Source organism: Zootoca vivipara, chromosome 10 (genome assembly GCF_965207765.1).
Source record: "Zootoca vivipara chromosome 10, rZooViv2.hap1.1, whole genome shotgun sequence".
Lineage (NCBI taxonomy): Eukaryota > Metazoa > Chordata > Lepidosauria > Squamata > Lacertidae > Zootoca > Zootoca vivipara.
In genome coordinates, this window is record NC_142593.1 from 26695284 (window position 1) to 26721078 (window position 25795).

A 25795-nucleotide genomic window follows, 5' to 3' on the forward strand; every position below is an offset into this window, starting at 1 on the left:
TTGGGACAGCATGGGAGGTGGCATGGAGAGCTGCAGAGGACAGAGGCAATTTACATAAATCGCCTCAATCCCTGCTTCTGCTGATGGGAGCCGACTCCGCTGGATACAATTATTTATTTTGTTTATATCCTGTCTCACCAGGTTTTGTTGAAACACTTTATAATGAATAGAAATCATCAGTAAAACATTTAATATACAAAAGAAATATAACAATAAAACTGACTGCAATAGCATCTACAGAACCCAGAGAACACAGATATTACAGCACGTAGAATCTCAGTTCCATAGCATTAAAACACTTTACATTATTTCTCTGAAGAAGTGCAAGTAGACACTGTTGGCATCGGCAACAGCCTTTAATTAATACCCACACTACCCAGAAGAAAAACATCTGGGTGCAGGACTTGGGTGGCTTTCCTGAGTTGTGAGTTTAGTTTGAGTTTCCCCTATCTGGCTTGCTTCTCTTTGTAGCATGTGTGAACTGATTATTTTAAGTAAAGGAACCTGAAAGAAGTCACTCAGCTATAGTCACTGGGTTTGTATACCAACTGAAGCATTCTGGGGTAATTACTAAAGACGCTATGCCTCCCCCCCCAAAAAAGAAATTTTGAGCAGGCTGTTGCCCTTAAACTTTAAAGAACAAGGGGTGGGGGTATGGGAATCAATAGCAAATTAAAGGCTTGACCATCTAAAATTTTGCAATGTTAAACGTTCCTGCTTTGCCAGCTAACCCTGACCTCCCATTTCCCAAGCCAGTCGCCAAACACTTCTGACAATTGCTGAAGCTTGGACTCTGGCAAGTTTACAAAAGCACTTTCATACCAGTGGGATGAGGAGGGACATGATGTGGTGTGTGTATGGAGAAGGTGGGTAGGGAAGCTGCCTAAAATGTTTCATATATGGGCCACAGTGAAATGAATGGGAGAGGAGGCATAACACAGCAGCAAAAATATCACCTTCACACCACATCCAGAAGAAAAGAGTCAGTCAGTTCCAAGTGTATTGTGTATCAAGTATACAAAGAGCTTCAGTAGACCATTTGATCAGCTTAGGTATAATTGAAACAGAAACATTTGACTGTTCAGTTTTTGTCTGTATACTTCTATATTTCAGACTACCATACTAGATTTCGGCTGGAGAAAAGCATTTAAAGACCTGTCCTCTTCAGTAGCTCACTGTATAACAATTGCAGTTGAAGATTTTTCCAATAAAATTCTTCAACATGAGCAGAATGAACACACTTCAGCTGCCTGCTATGTGATGCATATTGTAAAGGTACAGCACATGAAGGAGCTCAGGGAAGTAGTCCATGAGGAAGAACAACCAAAACAAATTTCAAAGGCATGTATCAAAAGATCTGAAGTTTTAAGGGGGATTACAAAATGCCGGGTTCGTTTACCCACATTGGAGCACTTGCACTTCCAGTATTTTAAGAGTCAAATACATGGAATGAAAACCTGTGCTAAATTATTTAATATTGCTTTATAGATCTCAACATATATTCTAAGAACTTTAAAAATGTATCCATTTTAATACTTTAAAAATGTATCCATTTTAGTAAATAGCCTGGATTTCTGTCCCACGAAGAAATTAATTTTGTAGGTGGAGACGCATTGATGAGACTGAGACACATTAGTAAGGTAGTTCACTAGGGAAAGTCTAAAATGCAATGAATATAAAACCATAAAAACACACAGGGGCAGAAGGGGTTCAGATCTGAAGCTACAGTGGGAGAAAAATTAAAGCCTAATTCATGGAGTTGTGTATTGGGGATTGAAGATTAAAAACAACTCAACCTAGAGTAGTCTCTTCTACTCCAGTTCCTTCCACACTTTGGGTCAGTTTATATGGCATAGAATTAAATTGCAAATCTTGTCTTCGGCTGTATTACATGTTTGAATACCACCTCATCTTCTTCTTCTTTTTTTAAACCCCTCTTATCATACAAAGTGAGTGCATCAAGGAAAACAGTTCAGCCCAGCCTTCCTCCTCAATTTCCTTTTTTATGTTCAGGGATATTTTCTTGTTGGGTAGCATTCAAACATTCAATTTATCCAACTGCAGCCTGAAATGATACTGTCCAGGTAGAATTTTACCGCTTATATGACTGAATTTCCTGCCAACCTAGCAGTTCGAAAGCACGTCAAAATGCAAGTAGATAAATAGGAACCGCTACAGCGGGAAGGTAAACGGCGTTTCCATGTGCTGCTCTGGTTTGCCAGAAGCGGCTTTGTCATGCTGTCCACATGACCTGGAAGCTATACGCCGGCTCCCTCGGCCAATAATGCGAGATGAGCGCGCAACCCCAGAGTCGGTCACGACTGGACCTAATGGTCAGGGGTCCCTTTACCTTTACCTTTACTGTGACTGAATTAATAAACTGACTCTTTTTGAGGCTTTCTCTGGAACAAAGCAGTCTGCAACCACATCACTTGTTAAGACTGTGACTGTCGCTTCTCTTCTGAGAAGCATGTCAGGAGGGGGCAATTTGCAGTAAAAAGGGGTAGGTAGAGTATGTTTCCCCACCTAGTTAGGGTTCCAGGTGCATGCTTATAATAAGATACTTTTGTTTTTATGAAGGCAAGAGTTATGGCAGCACTACTTAGAGTCAACTGTGTGACTACACTACAGTATATGTTTAATGCCCATACTAGAGGCTACTGCCCTACCCTGACTGAAGCATTTGGTAAACAGTGCTCTTCATTCACTTGGCGGAAGAGGGAGTAAAAAAGCATTCAATATCTAGGTGCACAGGACTCAGTCACTTATAACCATTACAGTATATGAAAATCTCAATCAAATCAATGAGTTTCAAGTAACATGCTTGGACTTGGAGGGAGTTGAGTTCAAAAACAAGTAACCACTATTATTGTCTGTTTTGACATTTGATTAAAAGTTAATGTGTGCATCTATGGAGATCTCGGAGTTCTTCATATAGGAAAAATGTCAATGAAGGAATTCAATCTAGTAAGGTCATCATTACATCAGGGCAAACATTTCAGCATGCCAATGATATGACCCCTCTTTCTTCCCCTGTGTGCTCATACAGGGCTTCTGTTCATTAGTTGAATTGTTCCTAGGTGGTTTTTTTTTTTAAAAAAAAGATAAATTTGGCAAATATTAGCTTCAACTTACATGGTCTAAGCTTTTCATGTACACATTTCTTTTTTAATATAAGGAAGTACAAACAATATGAAGCTTACATTTGTCTTTTGCCAAATGCAGTATTTGTCGTACTGTACAGGTATAAATAATGCTGTCAGTATAAAATTAACTGGATGTCACATTTATTTCCCTAGTTTTGTTCTGACATCATGGAGGAACTTGACAAGTTGCTTCCCCTGGCTCTGGCATGCAGAGATGAGTCTCTCCAGGAAATTAGAGCAAACTTTGTAGAGGCTTGCTGCAAAGTAGCAACAGCTGTCCTGACAAGGTTGGAGGAGAGAAGTAAAGATGTCCCTTCCAGAGCTCCACTGCAGAACTTGTATACTGTTCTCTCCACAGCAGTGCATGTCTATCAGCATTTTAATATGTATCAGCATCTAATGAAAGATACCACTAGAAAGTGAGTCTGTTGTATTGATTAAAATAGCCATAAATACCAGTAAATCAAACAATTCCATTTCAGTGATACAACAAATATATTTAAAAGAAACAACTTAAAACAATGTGCTGTTTTCTGCCAGTGCCTTGAATTTTTCTCTTTCCACCCTGGATTACTATGATCTAGCATTCACTCTGTACACCACTGTGACTTCAAAGAAGCATCTAAAACTTTTGTCAAAGCAGAACAGTTACAGCCCTGTCTTTCTTCATCCAGACCTTTAAAATTATTCATGTAGTCTGGACCACTTTGGGTTTAAAATTGTGTTTGAATGTTGTGGATGTGGTGAGTTTTATTTTCCTTGTTGTATTTATATTGCTTTGGAATTTGTGGTTTAATGTTTAATTTTGTTTTTAAAGCTTTTTATACTCAATTATTGTAAGCTGCCCAGAAAACTTTTTGTCATGGAGCAACTTACAGATAATATTATGTGCACACACACAGAGACACGTACGTTACATATAAATCAGATTTGGGGAGAGGGTAATGTCATGTCAGGGATGTGGGTGGCGCTGTGGTCTAAACCACTGAACCCCTTGAGCTTGCTGATCAGAAGGTCAGCAGTTCGAATCCCTGCGACAAGGTGAGCTCCCGTTGCTCGGTCCCAGCTCCTGCCAACCTAGCAGTTCAAAAGCACACCAAAAGAAGTGCAAGTAGATAAATGTCGCTCCGGCAGGAAGGTAAACGACGTTTCCGTGCGCTGCTCTGGTTTTGGTGTTCCGTTTCACCAGAAGTGGCTTAGTCATGCTGGCCACATGACCGGAAAAATTGTCTGCGGACAAACGCCGGCTCTGTCGGCCTGTAAAGCAAGATGAGTGCTGCAACCCCGTCATCTGCGACTGGACCTAACTGTCGGGACCTTTACCTTTACCTTTTTTAATTGTCATGTCAATTCCCCCATACCACTTTAGTCAAATGCCATTTTATTACTCTATTTGTCTTTTTCTCTCCTCTTCTGTTGTTACTCTTCCTTTTTCTCTGCTGCTCAAATCATTCACTTCTCCTGAAATTCAAACCATGTGATGTTCTTTTTCAGCAGCTTCTGCATTCAACACAAATTCACTGGGTTTTTTTCCCTTTTGAAGCTCTCCACGGGCTTGACTTACTGTACCTTTCTGTCACAATTTTTCACCATGTCCTTTCCTGTGGCTTTGACTTCTTCAGAAGGTTGCTTTTGTCTCAAAACCCATCTCCTTTTCTTCACCTTAGATTTAGAATTCCTTCCTGAGAGTTTCTTTTGCACCATCTTCTCCAAATTCCTCATCCAAATTCACATTTTAGTGCCGCCTTTCACTTAATCCACATACCCAAATAAAACTAAGCCTAACTATGTGTAGTTGAAATAGCTGGTCAGTGCTTGATAACCTTGCCTCACTTATTTTTATCCCCTCCCCTTATTGTGTTCACCACTACCGACAATTGGATTATAAACTTCCTCTGTTGTAGCAAGCTGTGGTTGTTGGCATAGGCATTCCCTTTGCAACTGTGTCTGAAATGTTGTGCTTTCAGGAAGGGTTTTCTTGTCTCTTCCTCAGAACAAGACACTGAGGCAGAGAGAATAGGCAATGTGGGTGGCCAGGGGAAGAGGAGAACAGCTCCACTGCTGGTGCAAAGAGGATGGGGTGGTGGGAATAGAAGGCATGGGGGTAGCAGCAAAACCACCACCCTGGTCAGAAGAGCCTAACCTTTCTTGTGCTAACCTTGATATTAGTATATATCCTATATAATAAAGTCCCTGTGTCTCTGCATCCAGATTCCGTGTGTCCCGTTTTCCGCGCTACTGAGCATGTGCCCCACGGACACAGGGATTGGATGCAGAGACTGGACGCACACAGAGCCGGGGGGGCGGAATGCGGTTCTCTCTCCCTCAACGGCTTCCCCTCCAAACTGCCGTTCCGCGCCTCGCCTCCCGATTAATGGCGCGAGGGGAAGAGAGGAAGGGACCGTGAGGGATTGAGACGCGAGTGCGCGTTCCCCGCCGTCGCCGGGGCGTTCGTGTCCCCGCTGCCGCTGTTCCCCACCCCCACCCCATCGCCGCATCCCAACCCCTCCACCTACCCGGCGTGTGGCAGGCTCAGCTCTGGGTGGGTTGGGAAAGGCGAGGAGAAGGAGGCTGCTTTCCCCCCTTTTTTTCTCTCCTACGCTCCCCTCCCGATGACCAGCAGCAAGCGGGCGTCACACACACGCGCTCTCTCTCTCCCCCCCACCCCTCTGCCTACCATTTCCCTCGCGGTGCATGGTCAGAGGCAGACAGAAGCGGGGACAGTGCATGGGGGGGGGAGGAAGAGCAGCCTGGGGGGGAGGAGATGTTTGACAGGGAGCAGGGAAGGAGGGGCGGGTGGCAGCCGCCCGCCGCCCGCCCCTCTTTCCCTGCTCCGTGAAGCATCTCCTCTGCTACCCCGTGCCTCCGCTGCGTTCAGCAAGAAGCCGGTGGCAGCGGAGGGATGCTGCTCATTCTTCCCCGCTAACCCTTCGCAAAAGCAGGCTCAAGCCCAGGGGGAGGGCAGGAAGGAAAGAGGGCCCTGGCCGCCCCTACCTTCCCCCCTCTCCTGCCTAGGCATGGACCGCAGCAGCGGAGGAGGAGGAGGCAGAGCAGCGACAGAGAAGCAGCCCAGGAGAGTCCCGGCACGTGTGGGTGGAGAAAAGAAGGGAGGGGGAGAGAGGAGGGAATGGGCGGGGGGAATTGCATGTTTTAACACCCGTTAATTTAACGGGCTTCAAGATACTAGTTTTTATAATAATTGTGCATGTATCAAACAGTTTGGTATTTTTCCTACCAGACCACTTTTTTAAATAAAAAGAACTATCCCTTAAGTATTCTTTAGAAGTACCACTTATAATTCTACATTGCATTTCAATAATAGCAATCCAATCATTTAGCAGTAGATTGACAGTGCTATTTGCCTAAGTAGTATAGTACACATTTGTAAAACAGTGGAAGTAGATTTTCAAAGAGACTCTGTAACAAAGACCAGATTTTAACGTGAGCGTGGGTTTAGATTCAAGAATCAAGAGGAAATGAATGATTGATACTTAATAATCCAAACCATTTGTACAACTGTGGATTGTTACCTCCTACTGCACTGGTCTTAAATCTTTCCTTCTTTGATCATTTGAACAGGCCTGTATTCCTAATGCCTCTCCAGCAATATCAGGAATTGATCAGTGTTCTTCAGTTTCAAGTTACAAACTACTGCATCAGAATTTGTGCTACAACTATTTTACAGGATGCCGAGAGTCACTACTGGGATGACTACAAAGCTTTTTATGAGGTGTGATGTTAAGTTTACTAGCTTTTCCTTTTACACAAATGTTTCTTTCTTTTGTTTTCTTTTTGATTAATTTGAAACATAGGTTCAATACTAGCTGGAATCAAGGTTACATTTTAAGGTTGCTGATCTACAACAACTATGTGTGCATATGCCTCATTGAGTTCAATGGGCTTTATGTGCATGCAACAATGGTCAAGAATAAAGGCCAAGCTATAATATTATGTAATTACAAAACAATATTGAGTCCTTCTAGATGTTTACATTCTGGTATGAGTACATCTTTGTGTGCTTTTTAGTACTCATCATTATTATTTTTTCTTTTTTTGAATTGGATATAAAACAGATGAATTCATTATTGTCTTATCTAAACTTCTGTTAAATGTCCCCAACTGGTTGAATCGAGTAACTTCCAAACTTTGTTCCAAAGTACTGTGCCATAAAAGAACTGCAGTGTGTTGCAAGAAAGTAAATACATAAAATAACTATAGTTTACTATAATCCCAAAATATGCACCCATAGAAGCACCTGCCTGCTTCCTCTGAATGATTTACTGCTTGGGAGCATAGCTGCCAAGTTCTCCCTTTTTTTAAGGGAAATTCCCTTATGCTGAATAGGCTTCCTCGCGAGAAAAGGGAAAACTTGGCAGCTATGCTTGGGAGTAGGCCTGGCCTGTAACATTTGGCAACTTGAGGAAAAATGCTCTGCCATGGTGGGTGTGCATGGCAGCCATGTGCACCCATGGCAGAGGCAGCAGCAGGATGCACCTGCAGAGCAGGAGGCAGCATGGGTGGCACCCACGGGGTGTAATGGCAGTGTGCTCATCAGGCCCATATCTGCCCCCTGGGGCAACCACCTAATCTTGCTTCATGGGTGGGCCAGCCCTGCTATCCAGGATGCATGACCAATCAACACTCACTGGAGCAATGAATTTTTCCATGGCTATGCACTGAGCTCAGTATTTTTGTCGGTGGATAAAATAATTAGCTAGTATGCGAAGTGTAGTAATTCTGATATTGTCTTCTATACATAATATAAATATTTAAAAATGACAGTGAACCTTTATTTCAAACCTTGGATAGCTGAACCATAGTTAATGCCACAACCAAGGTGTGCAGTGAGGATTTGCACTCTAAAACAGATTCAGTTTTCAGTAGCTTGTGGTGTGATGTGAAAGCAATCTAGTGCAGTATCTCACCAACTAAATAGATTGAATACCTGCTTGGCTACCAAACTGAAATAAAGCTTTTAATGAAACAAACATCTGCTGCAATCTCCAAAACGTATGTTTTCTAGTTGTCTAAAATAAAGTTGTCTATTTGTAGATAATACTGAGTGGCTTATGTAGTACTGCCCAGCTGCCTGTTTCCTGACATACAATTTAAATAAAAGCCCACATCTGTTTTATTGTATGAAGCTTGCAAAAATAGCAGATGTTTACCCATTCAGATACTTTGACATAACAACAAATAGCAAACAGGAAAAGGTTCCCTGTAAATCTCAATGAGGATTCTATTTATTACCAAGAATCCACTTTGATATGAAATAATATGAATAATTTAAATAAGAAGAATATATATTCTGGTATATTGGAAGTTTCAGATAATTAATATCAAATAACTACATAAAATACAATGAACTGAACATAAAATATACAGTATACCCAGTAGAACATATATTTAAATGTATTTTAAATCCTTTAAAAAAATAAATAAATACTGAATTCAATTTAAAAGGCTTCAAAATGGTTCATAAATTATTAAATAGTTTCTAAGAAAAGTGATATCCAACAAAGCCATACGCAACGTAGACCCATTGAAATCAGTGTTCTTAAATTACTGAAGGTCACTTATTTCAGTGAGTCTACTCTGAGTATGACTAATATTGGATATCACCCTATTTATTTATTTATTCATATTACAGTTATTTTAACAATGTTTACTCATAATGCCTACTGATAATTTACTGCTATTGCAGCAAATTTCAACAGTTAATGACTTTACCTGTATATCATAAAATGCATGATAAAACATTAATAAAATGTCCACATATAAATCATTTAATTTGATGCTAATCTTGGAAGCATTATTTGCAGAGCTCTTCACAGGTAAGGTTTTTTTCAAAAATAGTTATACTTCATTATAGTGACCCATAATAATAGAACTTCATAGTATGTTGCATATCAGACAGGAAATTATAATAATCTCTGGTCTTCTGCTATATGAAAAAAAATGCACAGAGACATTAAATTGTCACAGAGTTTAGACTGTTACTATATTTGTTTTTGGTATTGTTAAAATATAATAAAATAGCTAAAGGATCTTTAAAGAGAATTCTAACAATGAATGAACATTTACATTCAGCAAGGAACACTGGGTGTATTTTTAACTCTTTGGCTGTACTTTAGGCTGTTGGATTATAATAATGTCTATAATCTATCAGTGTAGGCAAATAAGTGTGTAAGTGAACTCATTCAGTTGGTCTGTAGGTACTTTCTCTTATATTGTGGTAGGATTAAGGCTCTCAGCAAGGATCCTCTAATTTTGTTGCCACATGTACCTCCCAGCAGGCATGTCCAAAGTCCGTTTCGGGGGCCTAATCCGGCCCACCAATCGGTTTAACCCAGCCCCTGTGGCAGTTTATTTCCTGGGGTAAAATCCTTTTAAAACCCTCAAAAACTTTAACACTAAAAAAAAGCTCAAAAACATCAATCCTAAAAAAAAGGTCAACAACTTTGGTTGGCCCTTTGGTCAGCCCTCATGGCCCTTCACTTCATCAAATCTGGCCCTCTTTGAAAAAAGTTTGGACACCACTGATTAGGGTACTTTAATTGTATGCATGTCTACTCAGAAGTAGTTCCCATTTAGTTCAATAGGGCTTGTTCCGAGGTAAGAATGTGTACAACTTCAGCCTGAGTTACCTGTGCTACATAAAACATAACTCAACTTGTAATGTGGATATTAATTCCCCATTTGGAAAACATCGGCTTATGGCCTTCAGTGAAGAAGTTGGAGCACCTGGAGATGTATTAACTTTCTGGTGACAGCTGCATAGAAAGTTATTCTCAGTAGCAATTAAGAGTCTAAATAAGAGTAACTGCTTCATGGTTGGTCAGCCTTTTACAATGGGATTTGCCCTTGATCACAGCAGAGATGGTGAGTACTTGTACACAATTTCGTAAATTAGTAACTACACAGTACAGCATGCATATCCAAAATAGGTTTGGGGAAGGTAAGTTTATGGTAGGTCAAATGTTTGTGGTTTTGGAAGAAAGCTGCTTTCCCAGCTGAAACAAGAAATTGTTTTTGGGAGGGAAAATGTGTTTTGCATCTTGCAAGGTTTCTGGTCTAGTTATTCAGCAGTTCATACTTTTCAACTATTTCCTCTCGGCCTGAATGGATTAGATTCACGGAATCCAACCTGACATTCAGGAAGATGGGTTTGTATCATTTAACATTTGTTGGTTTTGCTAGGGGGAACGATGCTCATTCTCCATCCAGATGTGGCATTATTTCTGCTGTGCTCTTCATCATGATCTATGGACTGTTCTACCCCCTGTGCTAGCCCAGGAGATTTTAACAGAAGTGCTAGAGGAATCCTTGGCACTCTTGGCTTGCAGATATTTTCAGGCCCAGCCCAGTTACAAGAGAACACCACAGATAAGGTAACGATTGATTTGAATTTTGCGCTATGAGTGATGTGAATGTATTATTATTGTTTCCTGTTCTGCTTACTGAGCATTCAGAACAACTTACATAAATCAAGATGAAATAATCATGAAATAACATATTAAAGGCAATACAGGCTAACAAAACTATACAATTTAACAAGCAATGAATATAAAAACGTTTTTAAAAAGCAGCAGAAATTACACATTAAAAGCCTGTTGAAATAAATCCATTTAAAGTTTTGTCTAAAGCACAAGACTGAGGAAGCCATCCAGTCATTTATAAAAGGTTAATTTTGTTTTATGCCTAAGCATTGTTGTTTTGTGCCTGAACTTTTTACTCTGTGAATGTTAAGTAAATAATTCTGCATTCAAATGTAACAATACAACCATGGCTTAGTGATACACAAACAAGCTACAGTGAGCCTTTGGCTTGCACACTCATGCCTCCATTTTTCTCCGGTGTTGCTGTGAGGAGATTAGAAGCATCTGCTTCTGTTTTAGATTAACAAGTTAACATGTCATACAAACCTGAACTAGGGGATCACCACATTTTTTGGCCTGTGGATACATTTGGACTTTTTGGGTGAGAACAATGGGTCATGCCCCCTCTAGCAATTTCTCTCCCCTTCCCCCACAGAGGCACAGAAAGGGACAGTGCGCGCGCGCACACACACACACACACACACCCCTATACATATTCTTTGCTTTTCCAAGTAGTCTAAGTAGAAGTTGGATCTAGTAGATTCAACTTAAGAAACACGTGGAGCTGAAAGAGGAAGTGTGAAAAAGCATCACTCTCCTGCAGCTCTATGTACTTCTCAAGGGAGAAGAAGGTAGCCAGCTTAAACCACCACATGACCAAGGGAGTAGTGAGTAGAAAGGGTGGCTGAGAGGCTTCGTTAGTACTTCAAGGGAAAATTTCAAAGTTGCCAATGCTTCTCTTCTATAGGCACCTCATTGGCAACCTCTGTCCTAAACAGTGGTTTATTGAAACAAGTTAGCTTGATTTAACATACTATAGTTGAGTCATCAGTTTGTCCAAGGTTAGGGATCATGTGCTTACTGTAAATCAGAAGCTCTGCTGGAGCCCATGGTTTGCTGTGAATTGTTCTAAAAACAATAAAATATCTCATTGGAAATTTGTTTTTCATGCATGGAAAAGTTGTTTTTCTAGTCCTAGCTGTAGTTGCATATCTTTTCAGTGTTCACCAGAATTGTATGCCTTTGATCATTCATACTACAGCTTTTAACCTTTAAGTTCAATATGTGATATGTTTCCAGGAACAGGGCCGTCTTAGACGCCCCTGCCGCTGTGGTGCGCCGGATCTCTCCGGCGCCCTCCCGCCCCGTTTCCCAGCGCGGTGGGCGGGTGGGCGCAGCGGCGGGCGGGCAGGCAAAGCGCGATCTCTCTGGCGCCCTCCCGCCCCGTTTCCCAGCGCGGTGGGCGGGTGGGCGTAGCTGCGCGGCGGATCGGCGGATCGGCCGGCCAGCGGGCGGGCGCAGCTCACGGCGCCTTTCTGGCGGGCCGGCGCCATGGTGCCCTGCGCCACCGGGGGTCTACCTAGAGCCGGGCCTGTCCAGGAAGTAACTAGCAATGGAAGTAAAAGCTACAAAATAAATATATTTGGTGCAATATACAAAGCTTTATTTTTATAGAAAAATAACATGGTAGACTGAAGCCAAAGCAGAGCAGATCCATCCTTCAAATATCACATATTTTCCAACATCTAGGTACAAATGACAAAGGAACTTATTTTTCAAAATGTTGCTTTTGTGTATAACCTGATTATACAGTGGATTTATAGATTTCAGTATTTCTGAAAATACTTAGACTATTGTCTGTAAGCATACATAAAGAATGGAAACACCATAGTGATTTCTAGATTTAATTTTCTTTATAATTAAGAAGAATGAGAACATACATACTCTATTGTGCAGCAGAGCAGGCTTTTAATATTAATTCTGGAATTAGGAGTATGATCAAATTCAGCTGCTAGAGTATTTGAGTCCTGATCTGTTTCTGCAGTTCTCTGCAGATTCTGTACTTTATTTGCTTTTTGTCGAAATCATGACAATTGAGTCATTCTTCTTGAAAATCTGATAGGCAGATGTATACATTGTTTGGATAGCAATCCTGTCCTATTACAATCAAAATGTGATCTTTGTCATTAATGCCAGTGGGATGTAGGTTGTATCCATAGTCTTTGCAATCCTTTTTTACAACTCGCTGTTCCTTCTTTGTCATGCCAAAGACATTTACAGTGCCACGTTAACTGGTAGCTATGTAACCCTTACCTTTGGCATATACTACTAGTTATCATAATATAGCATGTTCATACAAAAGCAAGAAAGTAAGAATAGAGGAACCAAGAATAGAGGAACCATAGTGAAACAATGGGAGATGGGGCAAGTGGCAAAGAAATCTTGGGAGAAAAGAGAGAGTACTCAGAAAGCACATCTGGAGCCTATGATGAGAAATCAATATAAAATGGAACTTGCATACTAAAGGAATGGGGAAAGGGTACCAGTTTCCAAAACTCTTTATATAAAATTGTGCCATGAATATTTAAACTAATGTCTTCCTTTTGGAAAAGAAAATATGTGTGTCTAAATATTATAAAGCAAACAATCAAATGTATATATAAATTATTTAAAATGTATTCCACTTATATTCAGTATTGTTTCTGAAATTTGTTAAGAACTGGGGATAAAAAGTTCTGAAGAAAACAGAAAAAAAACATATTCAATTTTCATTTTATAACAGGTGTAAGGAACAGAGAAATTAAAATATATCTAGTTGTAATGTTTTATTTAGTATATTCATAATTGGATAAAATTGTAAATTTTAACAAATTATAATCCTAGCTTGCGCATGTATAACAGTGCAAATGGTGAATTCCTTCCTCATTCATATCTATGGAGGGAGCTAACCCACAGATAATATTCATTTCTTAAAATCAGTGGGGAACGTGAAACATGAGAGCTTGGTGTATACTTTGGGAATGTTGTGCCAGGGACAGGTAATATTATTATTACTTAAAATTCCTGATGATTTTAAATAATGTAAAAGAGATCACTTGTATATAAAAATCCTTTCTGCATTGTAGCAGATTACTTGATGGAATGGGTTGAATTGCATGCCTAGATTGATTTCAGGGTTTTTGCTTTGTCTCTTACAGAATAGATGTTATAGCAATTCTGATGACCTGTGAAAGCATACTGTGGTCAGTTTGCAGTTCTGTGCAAGAACTGTTGATCCCACAAAAAGACAGAAATCGTCATATTTATAAAATACACAAGTATTGCAATAATTTACTTGCAGCAGCTGTCTTTTTAACTGCGCCATTGGAGAACCTGTATAAGTAAGTGATGTAATATTTTAAGACAAACAGACATTTATCCTATATAAGGAGTAACAATCGTCTATTTTTGTGTAATGGCTAGATTCCAGTATGGTAATGATGCACCAAAATCTGAACATTGGTTTCAACTGTGGATAGGAAGTGGCGCTTGAATGTACATTGTTTTACCCTGCAGCAGATTTGTTTGAGGAAAATAGTGTCATTAGAATCTGGTAAACTTGAAACCAGTCTATATTCCATACTCTCAAGGCTGTAATCCTAAACATGCATACTAAGGAGTAGTTTAACACAGAGAGACTACTTCCAAATCCACATGCATGAGATTGCGTTGTTAAGAATTTGGTAATAATAGCAAAGCCTCTAGCAATATCTAACTATCTAACCAAAGAATCATGGGAACTGCAGTTTGCACAGAGTGTTGGAATCTGTAGCTCTGTGAGAGGTAAACTACATTTCCCAGGATTTTTTGTGGGAAGCCATGTGCTTTAAATGTATAATGTGCATGTGACCGGATGTGGGGGTGGGGGTGGGTCGCCAGGAGGGCTGAAGCTCATTGCCCCAAACTCTGGAAAACTCCTGCCAGTCAGAATACAGAGCTAGATGGGCCAATAGTCTCAGCATCCTGTGTTCCTAAGGGTCTTTGATATGTTCTAATCCCAACAGGAGCAGGCCAGGTAAAAGACTGAAAAATATTTTTAAAAGCCATTGACCTAGAAGATAAAGGTTGATCCTAGACCAGGCATAGGCAAACCCGGCCCTCCAGATGTTTTGGGACTACAACTCCCTTCATCCCTAGCTAACAGGACCAATGGTCAGGGATGAAGGGATTTGTAGTCCCAAAACATCTGGAGGGCCGGGTTTGCCTATGCCTGGTCTAGACAATAAGGAGAAGAGGACAAGGAAAGAGGCAGGAGTTTGAGGGGGGAAAGGGTAAGTGGGAGAGAGAATAAGCACATGACCAAAAGTCCCGTCTGGAACACACATGAAGAAATGTACACATGGCCAAAAGCCCCCAAAGTGAGGAAGGCTAAAATCTGCATATTTATTTAGATTAAGCAGCCAAATCCTTATATGCAGGCCTTTAATGAACTACAATATAACTAAACAGTATAGTATTAAGACTGTTCTTTTCTTTTCTTTTTTAAAAAAGGGGGGGACTTCAAGTTTGTATCCTGTTTTGAGTCTTTTATGTTAGGTGGAAGGTGAGATGCAAACTGAGATCTTTTAAATACAGGGTACATTAATAAAAACATATCTCTCCGTTTATCTCGTAGCTTTGTGATACTTCTCAGTATAACTTCATAACATTGCTCTAGTTATAGGTAGGTAGCCGTGTTGGTCCGCCACATGCACATGAAAGCTCATAACAATAACAAACCTAGTTGGTCTTTTAAGGTGCTACTGGAAGGAATTTTTTTATTTTGTTTCATAAAATTGGAGGGAGCAGGCATGCTGATTTTAATTCAAAACACACTAAGAAAAGGGACCATATTTCTTTGTACAATTCTAACTGCTGTCATCTATTAAACTCCATATTTTAGCTGTTGGGAAGAATATTTTTTCTTCCAACTCTTTGTGCATTTGTGTCCTGTTACACAGCCCTTTGAGACTGTAAACAAAATAACACAACATGGCTATTTCTAAGCTTAAATCCACAGGGTTTTTACATATTGTATCCAAGGAAAATCACAACAAACTTATTATTGATCAAGCAACAGTTGTACATCTAACATTCCATAAACACATGCTAGTGATAGCTATCCGTGTTTCCTTGGAGAACTGTGAAACCTGCTTTGCAATCAATAAACTACCTCAAGTAAGTGACACACACGACTCAAGACTATGTGTCCTGAAGCCCTTCAAAATGTGGAATTCTTTCTATTCTTTCAAATAAGAATTAGTTTTTTTGTTTTGTTTTTACAAATTGTATATTGTAATACATGAAGGAAATAAGCAAAATAGAGAAAGTGATATCTGCTATTCCTGAAAAAATTGAAATGTGTCCACTAAGGTTCCTATAGGTTGAAAAGTAGCTCATCTTTGAAAACAAGCTTTAACTGCCATGCTAGCTCAGGCCATATATAGAATAGAGCTATTTTGAATCGTATCCTATGAGTCACATACCATTCTTCCTAATACTGATATAAATATTTTTTACTTGCAACTTAAAACAAAACCACTTCCTCTTTCTTGCCAATCCACATTTTTCCCTGGCCTTTTCCCCCACCCACCATTTTGTTTGGTCATTTCCCTCACTGTTCATCCTCCCTTCTTTTTGGCCTATGTATTGTTTCTCTTTCCTCCCTATCCATCTCTGACTTGGTGGGGGGATGTGTGGAGGCAGGTGGTCCCCATTCTTCGGGCTTGGTTTACTGCTTTTCCAGCCACCGAACTTAACCCACCACACCCATAAAAAATTCCTTCAGTAGCACCTTAAAGACCAACTAAGTTTTTATTTTGGTATGAGCTTTCGTGTGCATGCACACTTCTTCAGATACACTGGAAACAGAAGTGTCAGACCCTTATATAGAGAGAGAGGGTGGTGGGGGTGGGTGGGAATGGGTGATGGGCTGATGGGAGTGGTAAACCTGTATATATATATAAGGGTCTGACACTTCTGTTTCCAGTGTATCTGAAGAAGTGTGCATGCACACGAAAGCTCATACCAAAATAAAAACTTAGTTGGTCTTTAAGGTGCTACTGAAGGAATTTTTTTCTTTTGCTTCGACTCAGACCAACACGGCTACCTACCTGTAACCACCACATCCATATACCGCTGCATGTGTTGACAGCAAGACCTGATACATTTTCAACTACGACAGCAGATTTTTCTTTAAAGGATGTTCCCAATCAGCCCTGGTTTTCAGTACAGCAAGCCTTATCAGCCACTGATGCTTCTGTGCTCTGTCAGTCCTCTGCCTTAACTGCCCAAATGGCTATAGCCCCTATCATTGCTCAGGACACCCACCCACCATGCCCCCCCCAACCCAAAAGAAAGCCACTTCAGTTACTGCAGCAGTTGCTGATGCAATTAGTGCCAAGACAGTGTTGGATCAGCCGCCACACACAGTGCAATATATGGGGCATGAAAAATCAACCAGCAGCAGTGCCTATCTCCCCTTCCCTGTTCTTTGACTGATTACTGCACGGCAGAGACAGTGATCTGGAGCTGATGGATGAATGGGAGCCAGAGTGGCAGAATTGTTTAACTCTTCCCAGCAATCCTCTAAGAAGGAGTCTTGTGGCTGCCCTGCTCATGTTTTTGCTATCAGTACTGCTACTGTTGACTTGACACAGGCATCACTTACCTCCTCAAAGAGTTTCAACTGGCTTTTATTCCCAGCCAAAGTGTTTTTTAAAAGAGTGCATCCCTATATGTCCTCCTGTGGTGCATCATTTTCATTCATGGAACTTAAAGAAGGTTATGCAGACTCTCGTGTTCAAACCATTCCAAACTGTTCCTCTCCGCATCCTTTCTCATAAGGTCCTCCTTTAGGTGGCCATCACATCAACATGGCTCATTTTGGAATTGAGTGCCTTATACATATTCCTGAAAGACTGTGTGGAAAGACGGTGATTATTTGTATGGATCCATCATTCATGCCTAAGGCAAATACAAGTTTTTACTACAACCAGAATCTCTTTTTGGCCTAACCAGATTCATCCCTTAGAGACGGCCTGACACTTAGTGGATCATCTACTGGACGCTTAAAGACTGTATCAGCCAGACTATTCAGGTTGACAGAGGTGTTGTTTCTTCCTTTCCACCCAAGAATGTGGAGTAAGAAAAGCTAGCATGCTGGCTGAGAGTATTTATCATCTTGGCTTATGACTCTCTCAAGCTGCCTGCCCTGCAGAATATCACAACCCATTCCACAAGGTCTGCTTTTACTATGGCAACATTTGCCACCAATGATCTTTTTATTGGCATCCACAGAGCTGCCACTTGGTCCACACCAAAAACTTTGGATAAACATTATAAACTGGACTTGTATGAATCTGCTGATGCCTCTTTTTGAAGATGTGTTTTGCAGCAAGTGTCCTGGAATTGCCTGCATTACTAGGACTCCTTTGGTACATCCCACCTGATGGACTGTCACTCAGGGAAAAGCACCTTTCAGGGGAGAAGAGACCAAGAGTTCCTTTTCTGGTTCTTGGCTTTAGTGGAGGAAAAGCCAACAGTGTTTAAATGAGCAGCTTATATGTGCCAGTGAATGTAATTACCTGAGACGCCCATCTGCAAGTATCATGGAAGTATTGCCTGAAGTTGGAATCAACCTTGACATCATTGGAGCGTCAAACATTCCTGAAAATTCATTCTGGCGGTTAATAAATTATCATGACTGCAATCCACAACAATTCAATTTTGCTGTCAATTTTAATAGGAACCTATGTTACCTGTTCAGTTTTATTGCTAATATGTTGTATTCCATTAAAAAAATTGGACTCCCATCTTTTTATTTAAAAATCTCATAGAACACTGTTATCCTAATTCGTTTTAATGCTATCAGCATGTAAATGCTGCTTTTCATAATCTTTGTAGACACTCAAATTCTAAACGAATTTAAATGAATTTAATGTTTATACTATTCACATATTCTTGGTACAAAGTAAGTCCAGTAAAAACCATATTGATAAATAAGTCAAGGTGTACCAAGCTATCTCAGCTATGTCCAATATTAATTTCCAGTTTATTTTCTCACTGCCCCATAATATATGCAACACGTTGCTTCTGTTAATGAGATCTTGTTCATACTTGTCTTTTTCTGCCTTTCCCCCTATTAATTGTTTTGTTTCTTTAATTTTGTTTTAAAAGATTAGCTTTATTTTCAAAAATAAAACAGTCTAAATTCATGGAACTTGATATTCTACAAAATTTAAGATTATTTCCAACATCAAATTATTTAAATTCTATAAGGCAACAGTGTTGGGAATTCATCATTTATGCATCTCATCATTTCACACTATCACTGAGATTTTCAAAATCAGTTCTCACCTTGTCATACGCTACAGAAGAATAGCACAACTCAAACATGGAATATTGCTCTTGTATCAAATACTTTCACAGATGCTTTCCCCAACTTTTGAGACAAGAGGCAGCTGCTATAGGATAGTTTATACATAAAGAACATTTCCTAATAGCTGTGGTTATGCACTAATGATTAAAGTAGGAGATTTAAGCTGAATATATTTGTCTGTTAGTAGTATTTTCATTACTAGTAATGGACAGTGGGGGCAATCACGTTATTCACTGATGTTTAGGCTGCATAGCCATTTGAAAATTACTTTAGAAAAATGTCTGGAATGTGTTCCAATGAAGACGGGGGCATTCAGTATCCTTCAGGGTATCACCTTCCATCTAGCCAGGGGGCAGAGCACTCTTATTGTTTTACTTTTTTGAGAGAATGGCCCCATAATCTCCAAGATGGGCCATGCTTCATAGCCAGGAATCAGTTCCACATTTAAAGGTTAGCATCATCACCTAGAATCATACAAAGAACCAGGAATCAGTTTAAGCACTAACAAAATATGTTCCCATTGACCACTCTCAGTTAGTAGCCCAGCGCCTGCACTTTGATTTACTTGTACTTTCTCTGCAGTGTTGTCTGCATTCTTCAAAGTAGTCTAATCTGCCAGGCTATTTTGCCCATGAAAAGTTACTGCTAGGGCACCAGTTGAACTTAATGAAAGATGCCTTGGACTGGTAAGGTCACTTGGGCCTCTAGTGACAAAGTTGGATCTTTGAACAGTTCTTGACTGTCGACTTGATCCTTTGGGGGTGCCACCTACTCAGAACCCCTCTTCCTTGGACAGATTACCTACTCACAAACAGTACTTTCATTTTGTGTGTGTTCTCAGACACTGATTTTAATACCACCAAAGGTCAGGTGTAAAGGAGAAGTATTGTTTCTTCACTTTCATCAGTCACGGTGAGGCTCAATAATAGGACTTAACTGTGTTGGGTCACCACACAGCAGTTTCCTGCTGCTTTCACTACAGCCATTCTGCTTCCTACATCACGATTCCCAACACACCAGTAAACCAAGGAATTAAACAAGCTTTACCTGATGAAGAGGATGTCAATCACCTCACAAAATGCCTACAGTATCACCTGGCATATCAGCTATAAACTTACCAAAGTCCACCACCCCTGCAGGGAGAAGTAGTTGCTGCCAGTCTGAACCTTTGCAAAAAGTGAAATGACCATGAGAAGAGAGACAAAGAGAAATCCTCCACAATCAGATAGCCATCTTCTGCCACAGTTGAGAAGGTGGCCTCCCACATTCATTTGGCTGAAGACATGTTGAAAGAGTCTGTGGTTGTTATGGCAGTCATGAACCCCTGAGCCTCACTACCGTATGCAAGGCAGACAAGAACCACAAGCCTAGTAAGTGCTGCTAGGCTGGAAGCTGGCAGGCAGAGAGCTGCTCATTGCTGCAAGCACACTCAAAAAGGTCAACAGAAGTTGTAGAAAAATACCTCCTTAGTTTGCAAGGGAGCAAATGGCTATAAAATGTTTATTTGTGGCCATTGAACTATCCTGTGTTGGGACATGGAACAAAGCAGAAGAAATTCTATACTAAGTGTAAAGGCTACATAATAGCCCAGCTCTAGAGAATACCAGCCTCTGTGGAGCAACAGCAGGAGAGGGTTGTTACTGTTTGCCATGCTCTGTCTAGTAGAAACAGGATACATTAAAATGTAAATCATAGCTGAAATCTGAGGAGAAAAAAATGTTTATATTGTACTTTGACTTGAATCCTAAGAACAGCAAGTGGAATTTTGCTTGTGCAACAAGGCTTTCCCGTCACTGTTGTGGGTTTGGAGACACTATATTCCACCCTGTTCTGCAACTGTAATTTTTTAAAAACAAAACTATTTTTAACTTGCATTTTAAATTATTGTAACCCACATCCTGGGACATCCTGGTGAAATTGGAGACCCCCTTTTGTGAACTGAAAAACCTTCTATAAGTAGCTCATTGATTCAAAACCAAATACTTGTTTGCTGTGCAAAAGCTGTTAAAGAAGTATGATTATTGAACTAATTCTACCTGAACTACTTGTATTTTTCAGGACATTTTATAGTAGTGTTGGTAATCCCTTGCCCTCAGATTTTTTGGAGCCTACTGTTGACCAACCATTACGCTGGTTATCTGGCATCACAGAATTTTCCCCTTTTTTACTGAAGTAAGTATCTTTATATTAAAATGTAGATAAGAACCTGAGATAAAATCTATTGATTTCTCAGTTCAAATTGTTATTTATTCATTTTTTTATTTTAGCCTGCCCTTCACCAAATGAGCGGGTTACAGGAATATCATAAATAAAATAAGTTAAAATCATAAAATAAAACCACAGAAACAACAGTATCAGTCAATTGCAACAGGCTATTATATAGATATCAAATATACGGTAGTTTCTTCATGCTGGTTTTCTCATACAGATTCCATGTGGGGCCTGTGTAGACTTAATGTATAGACTGTACATTATGGGATCTGAAATGAGCCACACTTCCTCATCCAGATGCTCCACTCTCTGATACAAATTTCCTCTATTGTTTTTCTAATGGGACGCTGACCATAAACATGGTTTTAAGCTGCTTTGCGATTTCTGCTTTTGTTTACCATGTTTGAGACTGATGGTAACAATGTGTGCCAAATAGTGAGCAATTGTGATCACATATTCCCCAGCCCACGTACCCAGGGCTAAACTACAAGCACCTTATATTTACACCAGCTTCCAATTCAAACTATTTTAGTGTGATGGTAATTGTTGAAAAATGGGTAGTTCTACTTTAGCAGTATCTAATTATTTTAACATTGGTGTTTGATTATAGACATAATCTCTTGCTTTAGTAATGTATAAATGTGCAGTTCTTGACAATAAAATAACTCAATCTAAGTTTTCTTTCCCATTTAACTATTTTGACTTTAAATTTTGAGTATTACATGAAACTTTATTTGTATCTGGAAAAAATAGTAACTTCAGGCATTAGAAAAGCTAGATAATTCTACAAAACTAAACTTCATTTGAACAACTGATTTGTTCGTATTTGGTATTTTTAGAATTTGTTGCATGTTTGGAAGCAATGCATAATTTCCTTGCCGTTTCAGTAAGTGTAATGACAATTTACATATGAAGCATATGCCATCAGCTGTACTGTCATTCTTTTTCTAACTTTGGACCAGAATTCCTCCCACGCCCATTTTAGCAGATTATCTATGCTCCCCACTGAATTTTGTATCCTTTCTCAGTAACCCGCATATTTAAATGAATGCTATGATTTTTAAAACTTACTCTGAAAAAGTAAATCTTTAGTTTCTGCTACATGTAATGACTATGTCTTTAATTTCAACATGCCATATTTCAACATGCCATATAACACACCCCCATGTATAAGACGACCCCTATTTTTCTGAACCCCAAATTGAGTCAGAGCCTGAACCTGAGACCAGCCTCCCTGCGCCAGAGCCTGAACCTGAGACCAGGGCACTTGCACCAGAGCCCAAACCCAAACCTGAGCCTGGGCCGCCCACACCAGAGCCCAAACCTGAGCCCACACTGCCTGCTTCAGAGCCCAAACCCGAATCCAAGTCCGGACCGCCCGCACCAGAGCCCAAGCCCAAGCCCAGGCTGCCTGCACCAAAGCCCCAGCCCAAATACCTGTACATTCCCCATCCATGTATAAGATGACGCAAATTTTGACTAAATTTTTAAAGCAAAAAGCATCATCTTATACACAGAAAATTACGGTAGCTTTATCTACCATACAGAAAAAATAAGAGGAAACTGCACTTCAATTTATTAATGTCCAGTGCGAATGGAGGTTCTTTAGGGGCAACTATAAAACGAATATATAATCAGCATATCTGTGTAAATCCAGTTATAGAAATAATCATAGCTCCATTTAGATGTCAAGTGCCTTGTAGAATTGGAATCATATGAGGGGTAGAGCAGGGGCCACACTTTCTGTCCCCACCCACTCCATCAGGTCCCCCTCTGTAAGGCCTATTCTGTATGGGTGTGCTCCTCATGTAATTTAGAACCCTAAATCTTGTAAAAAGCCTATTCAAATAGTGCATGCTTCCCACTTCAGGCCTTTTCCAATGCACGGAGGAAGATGGAGCAGATTGTTAGGGATTCAACAAAGGGCCCTGTGAACATTGACACATTTCTAATCACATAAGACCTAGAATACTCCGATAGGGTTCATGTCTTTATCATTACACATTAGTCAATATTGCATGAATAATGTGTTGAAGCTTATAAAATAAGACTAAATAAACAGTATAAATATTGTTTTGGCATGAGAAAGAGCCCCATTGCACAAATGGACTTCAGTTTGTGTAACGTTGGAATAAATCCTTTAGATTAGATGTTAAGCTTCCTGTAATATAACTCAAAGTAGGATTGAAAACAATTGATGTTGGTGATATGTGTACTTAGTTATTTACTATTTTTAATTCCCTGTGTTCTCCAAGAATGTCAAGACAGCATACATGGTTCTCCCCACCCTGTTTTATTTTCACAGCAATCCTGTGGATTAGGCTGAGAGAGTGTGACTGATCCAAGGTCATCCAGCCAGCTCTGTGACTGAGGATTAAGCTGGCCTCCCTGATGCTAGTCCAGCACCCTAACCACTACACTACACTACACTACACTGCACCACACTACTGTACACTGTAAACCACTTTGATATTTCCATGATATAGCAGTAGCTACATATTTTTATAGCTATTTAAATAAATGCATGCATGCATATTTAGTTAATAAGAAATGGATTTCCATGCATGTTCATGTTGTTTTAGTGGCTGAATGCCCTATTTTAAGCTTTGGTGAATGTGCATAAAAGGAGGAGGTTGAATTACAGGGCTATACCCTGATTGCTGGTGCTGCAGTTTCCATTGGCATTGCCATGCTAGTCATTTCCTCCTACCTCCAATACAGCTTAGTGGTACCGTGTAAAAGCATTCATATATTGCTGGAAAGGATGTGAAAAAAGTGGTGAGATTGCCAGCAGCTCCTGGATGAGCTGGCCTCCCAATTGTAGTAGATTTGTAGAGGTAGATGCAAACCATCAGTTGTTCTTTTCTTAATACCAAATTAAACATTTATATGTGTCATATTTTATATATAGTTCACCTTTTCCTCTTTACGTGGCTAGCCTTGTGTTCACAGCTACATGAGCTTGTAAGATGAGAGAACATATGCCTCTCCATATGTCCAATATAAAACTTTTCAGTGCATTTACTAGTGTTAGTATAGTGGCTTCGGGGAATGTCTGTAATACTCTTATTTTCCCTCTGAGTGAATCACATCAACTGTACATTTCAATTTGCATGATGCTCTAAGAGCCAAGAATTGGCAAATACTGAAAAGCAATAACATCCCATCTGGTCAATGATAGTTGAGCTTTTTCTCTACCTCAGTATTCCATAAGTCACTTTAGATACTACTTTAAATATTTAACTGTCCAAAGGCCTTGTTTTTCTTATGTTTAGAAATTGAAGGGAAGTGTTGCTCTAATTTGTATAGTTAGATGCTGTGACGACCCTGGTCCCACTCTACCTTACTATCACTGCGACACAGGAATCCAGAGGGGAAAACACCTACCCTCTTCTCCTGGCGCCTCAAAAAAATAAACCCCTTTTACTAATGGGTTTCTTAGTAAGGAGGGCCTTCCAGCTTGCGTGGCCTGGTACCTTAAGAAACTCTAGGCTGTCCCCCAGGAATAACCTCTTGCCTCCAGTAAAGGGTCTCCCTCAGTTGGATTCCCCCCACCGTAGAAGTTTGCCCTATGCACTCTGGCAACTTCTTGGCACCTCAGGTTACCCTTCTTAGCCTCCTCCGTGTAACTTCAGGACACAAACCACCACCTCCCTGCCTGAGGTGAGTTTTGCCCTCTCTTGAGTCACCACGGCTGTGAGTCCTGGTACCTCGCTGGAAAAATACAGACGGACCTCTTGTTGGCAAAAACAGAGATGAAGTTTTATTGTGTTAAAAACATAAGTGATTCTTTAACGTGTCATTTATTAAATAGCTTTGTTCCATGTTGTACAAAATAAACTCAGTCAAACATTTAACTTTAAGTTTTCCTAGCCTCTTAACTGTCTTCATACAAGCCACCACATAACATCACCTCACACCTTCCTCCCTCTCCCTCCTAACTGACCAAAACCGACACTCCCTCCTTTCAAACCGGGCACAGTCCCGCCCCCATCAGAGTTCTATGCCAGTCAGGCTGGAGGTGGGTTAACTCTTTGCCAGCCGGGCAGAAATAAACATTTTAAAAGTGCTTCAATTTGTCACAGATGCCTAATTACGTAGTGTAGACAATGGTGGCATGGTGAAAAGAGCTATGCATTTCATGAACATTATCTGAATACATTGAAATGTTGGGAAATGGAGCAGAGAACTGGGCTAATATGTTGTCATTACACTTAATATACAGTGGTACCTCTGGTTAAGAACTTAATTCATTCCGGAGGTCCATTCTTAACCTAAAGCACCACTTTAGCTAATGGGGCCTCCTGCTGCCACTGCGCCACCAGAGCACGATTTCTGTTCTCATTCTGAAGCAAAGTTTTTAACCTGAGGTACTATTTCTGGGTTAGCGGAGTCTGTAACCTGAAGCGTTTGTAACCTGAAGCATTTGTAACCCGAGGTACCACTGTATAATCCACAGAATCATAGAACTTAGGGTTGGAAGGGACCCAAGGGTCATCTAGGCCAACCCCCTGCAATGCAGGAATCTCAGCTAAAGCATCCATGACAGATGTCCATCCAACCTCTGCTTAAAAACCTCCAAGGAAGGAGAGTCTACCACTTCTCACGGGAGTCTGTGCCACTGCCAACCAGCTCTTACTGTCAGAAAGATTTTCCGAATG

At 40.2% G+C, this 25795-nt stretch overlaps 1 protein-coding gene across 3 annotated transcripts in view; it reads left to right on the top strand.

Annotated features, from left to right (window-relative positions):
• The window catches only part of KIAA0825 (KIAA0825 ortholog), a 195318-nt gene that overhangs the window by 43544 nt on the left and 125979 nt on the right, over positions 1 to 25795 (top strand). Inside the window, exons 8-13 of one of the 3 annotated variants that reach the window (XM_060280188.2) lie at positions 1114 to 1341; positions 3300 to 3565; positions 6726 to 6876; positions 10347 to 10537; positions 13723 to 13905; positions 20982 to 21095. In XM_060280188.2, coding sequence (XP_060136171.2) covers positions 1114 to 1341; positions 3300 to 3565; positions 6726 to 6876; positions 10347 to 10537; positions 13723 to 13905; positions 20982 to 21095 — 1133 coding nt within the window. The remainder of the gene's footprint in view (positions 1 to 1113; positions 1342 to 3299; positions 3566 to 6725; positions 6877 to 10346; positions 10538 to 13722; positions 13906 to 20981; positions 21096 to 25795) is intronic. The other 2 variants (XM_060280190.2, XM_088652791.1) reach the window with 2 other exon arrangements.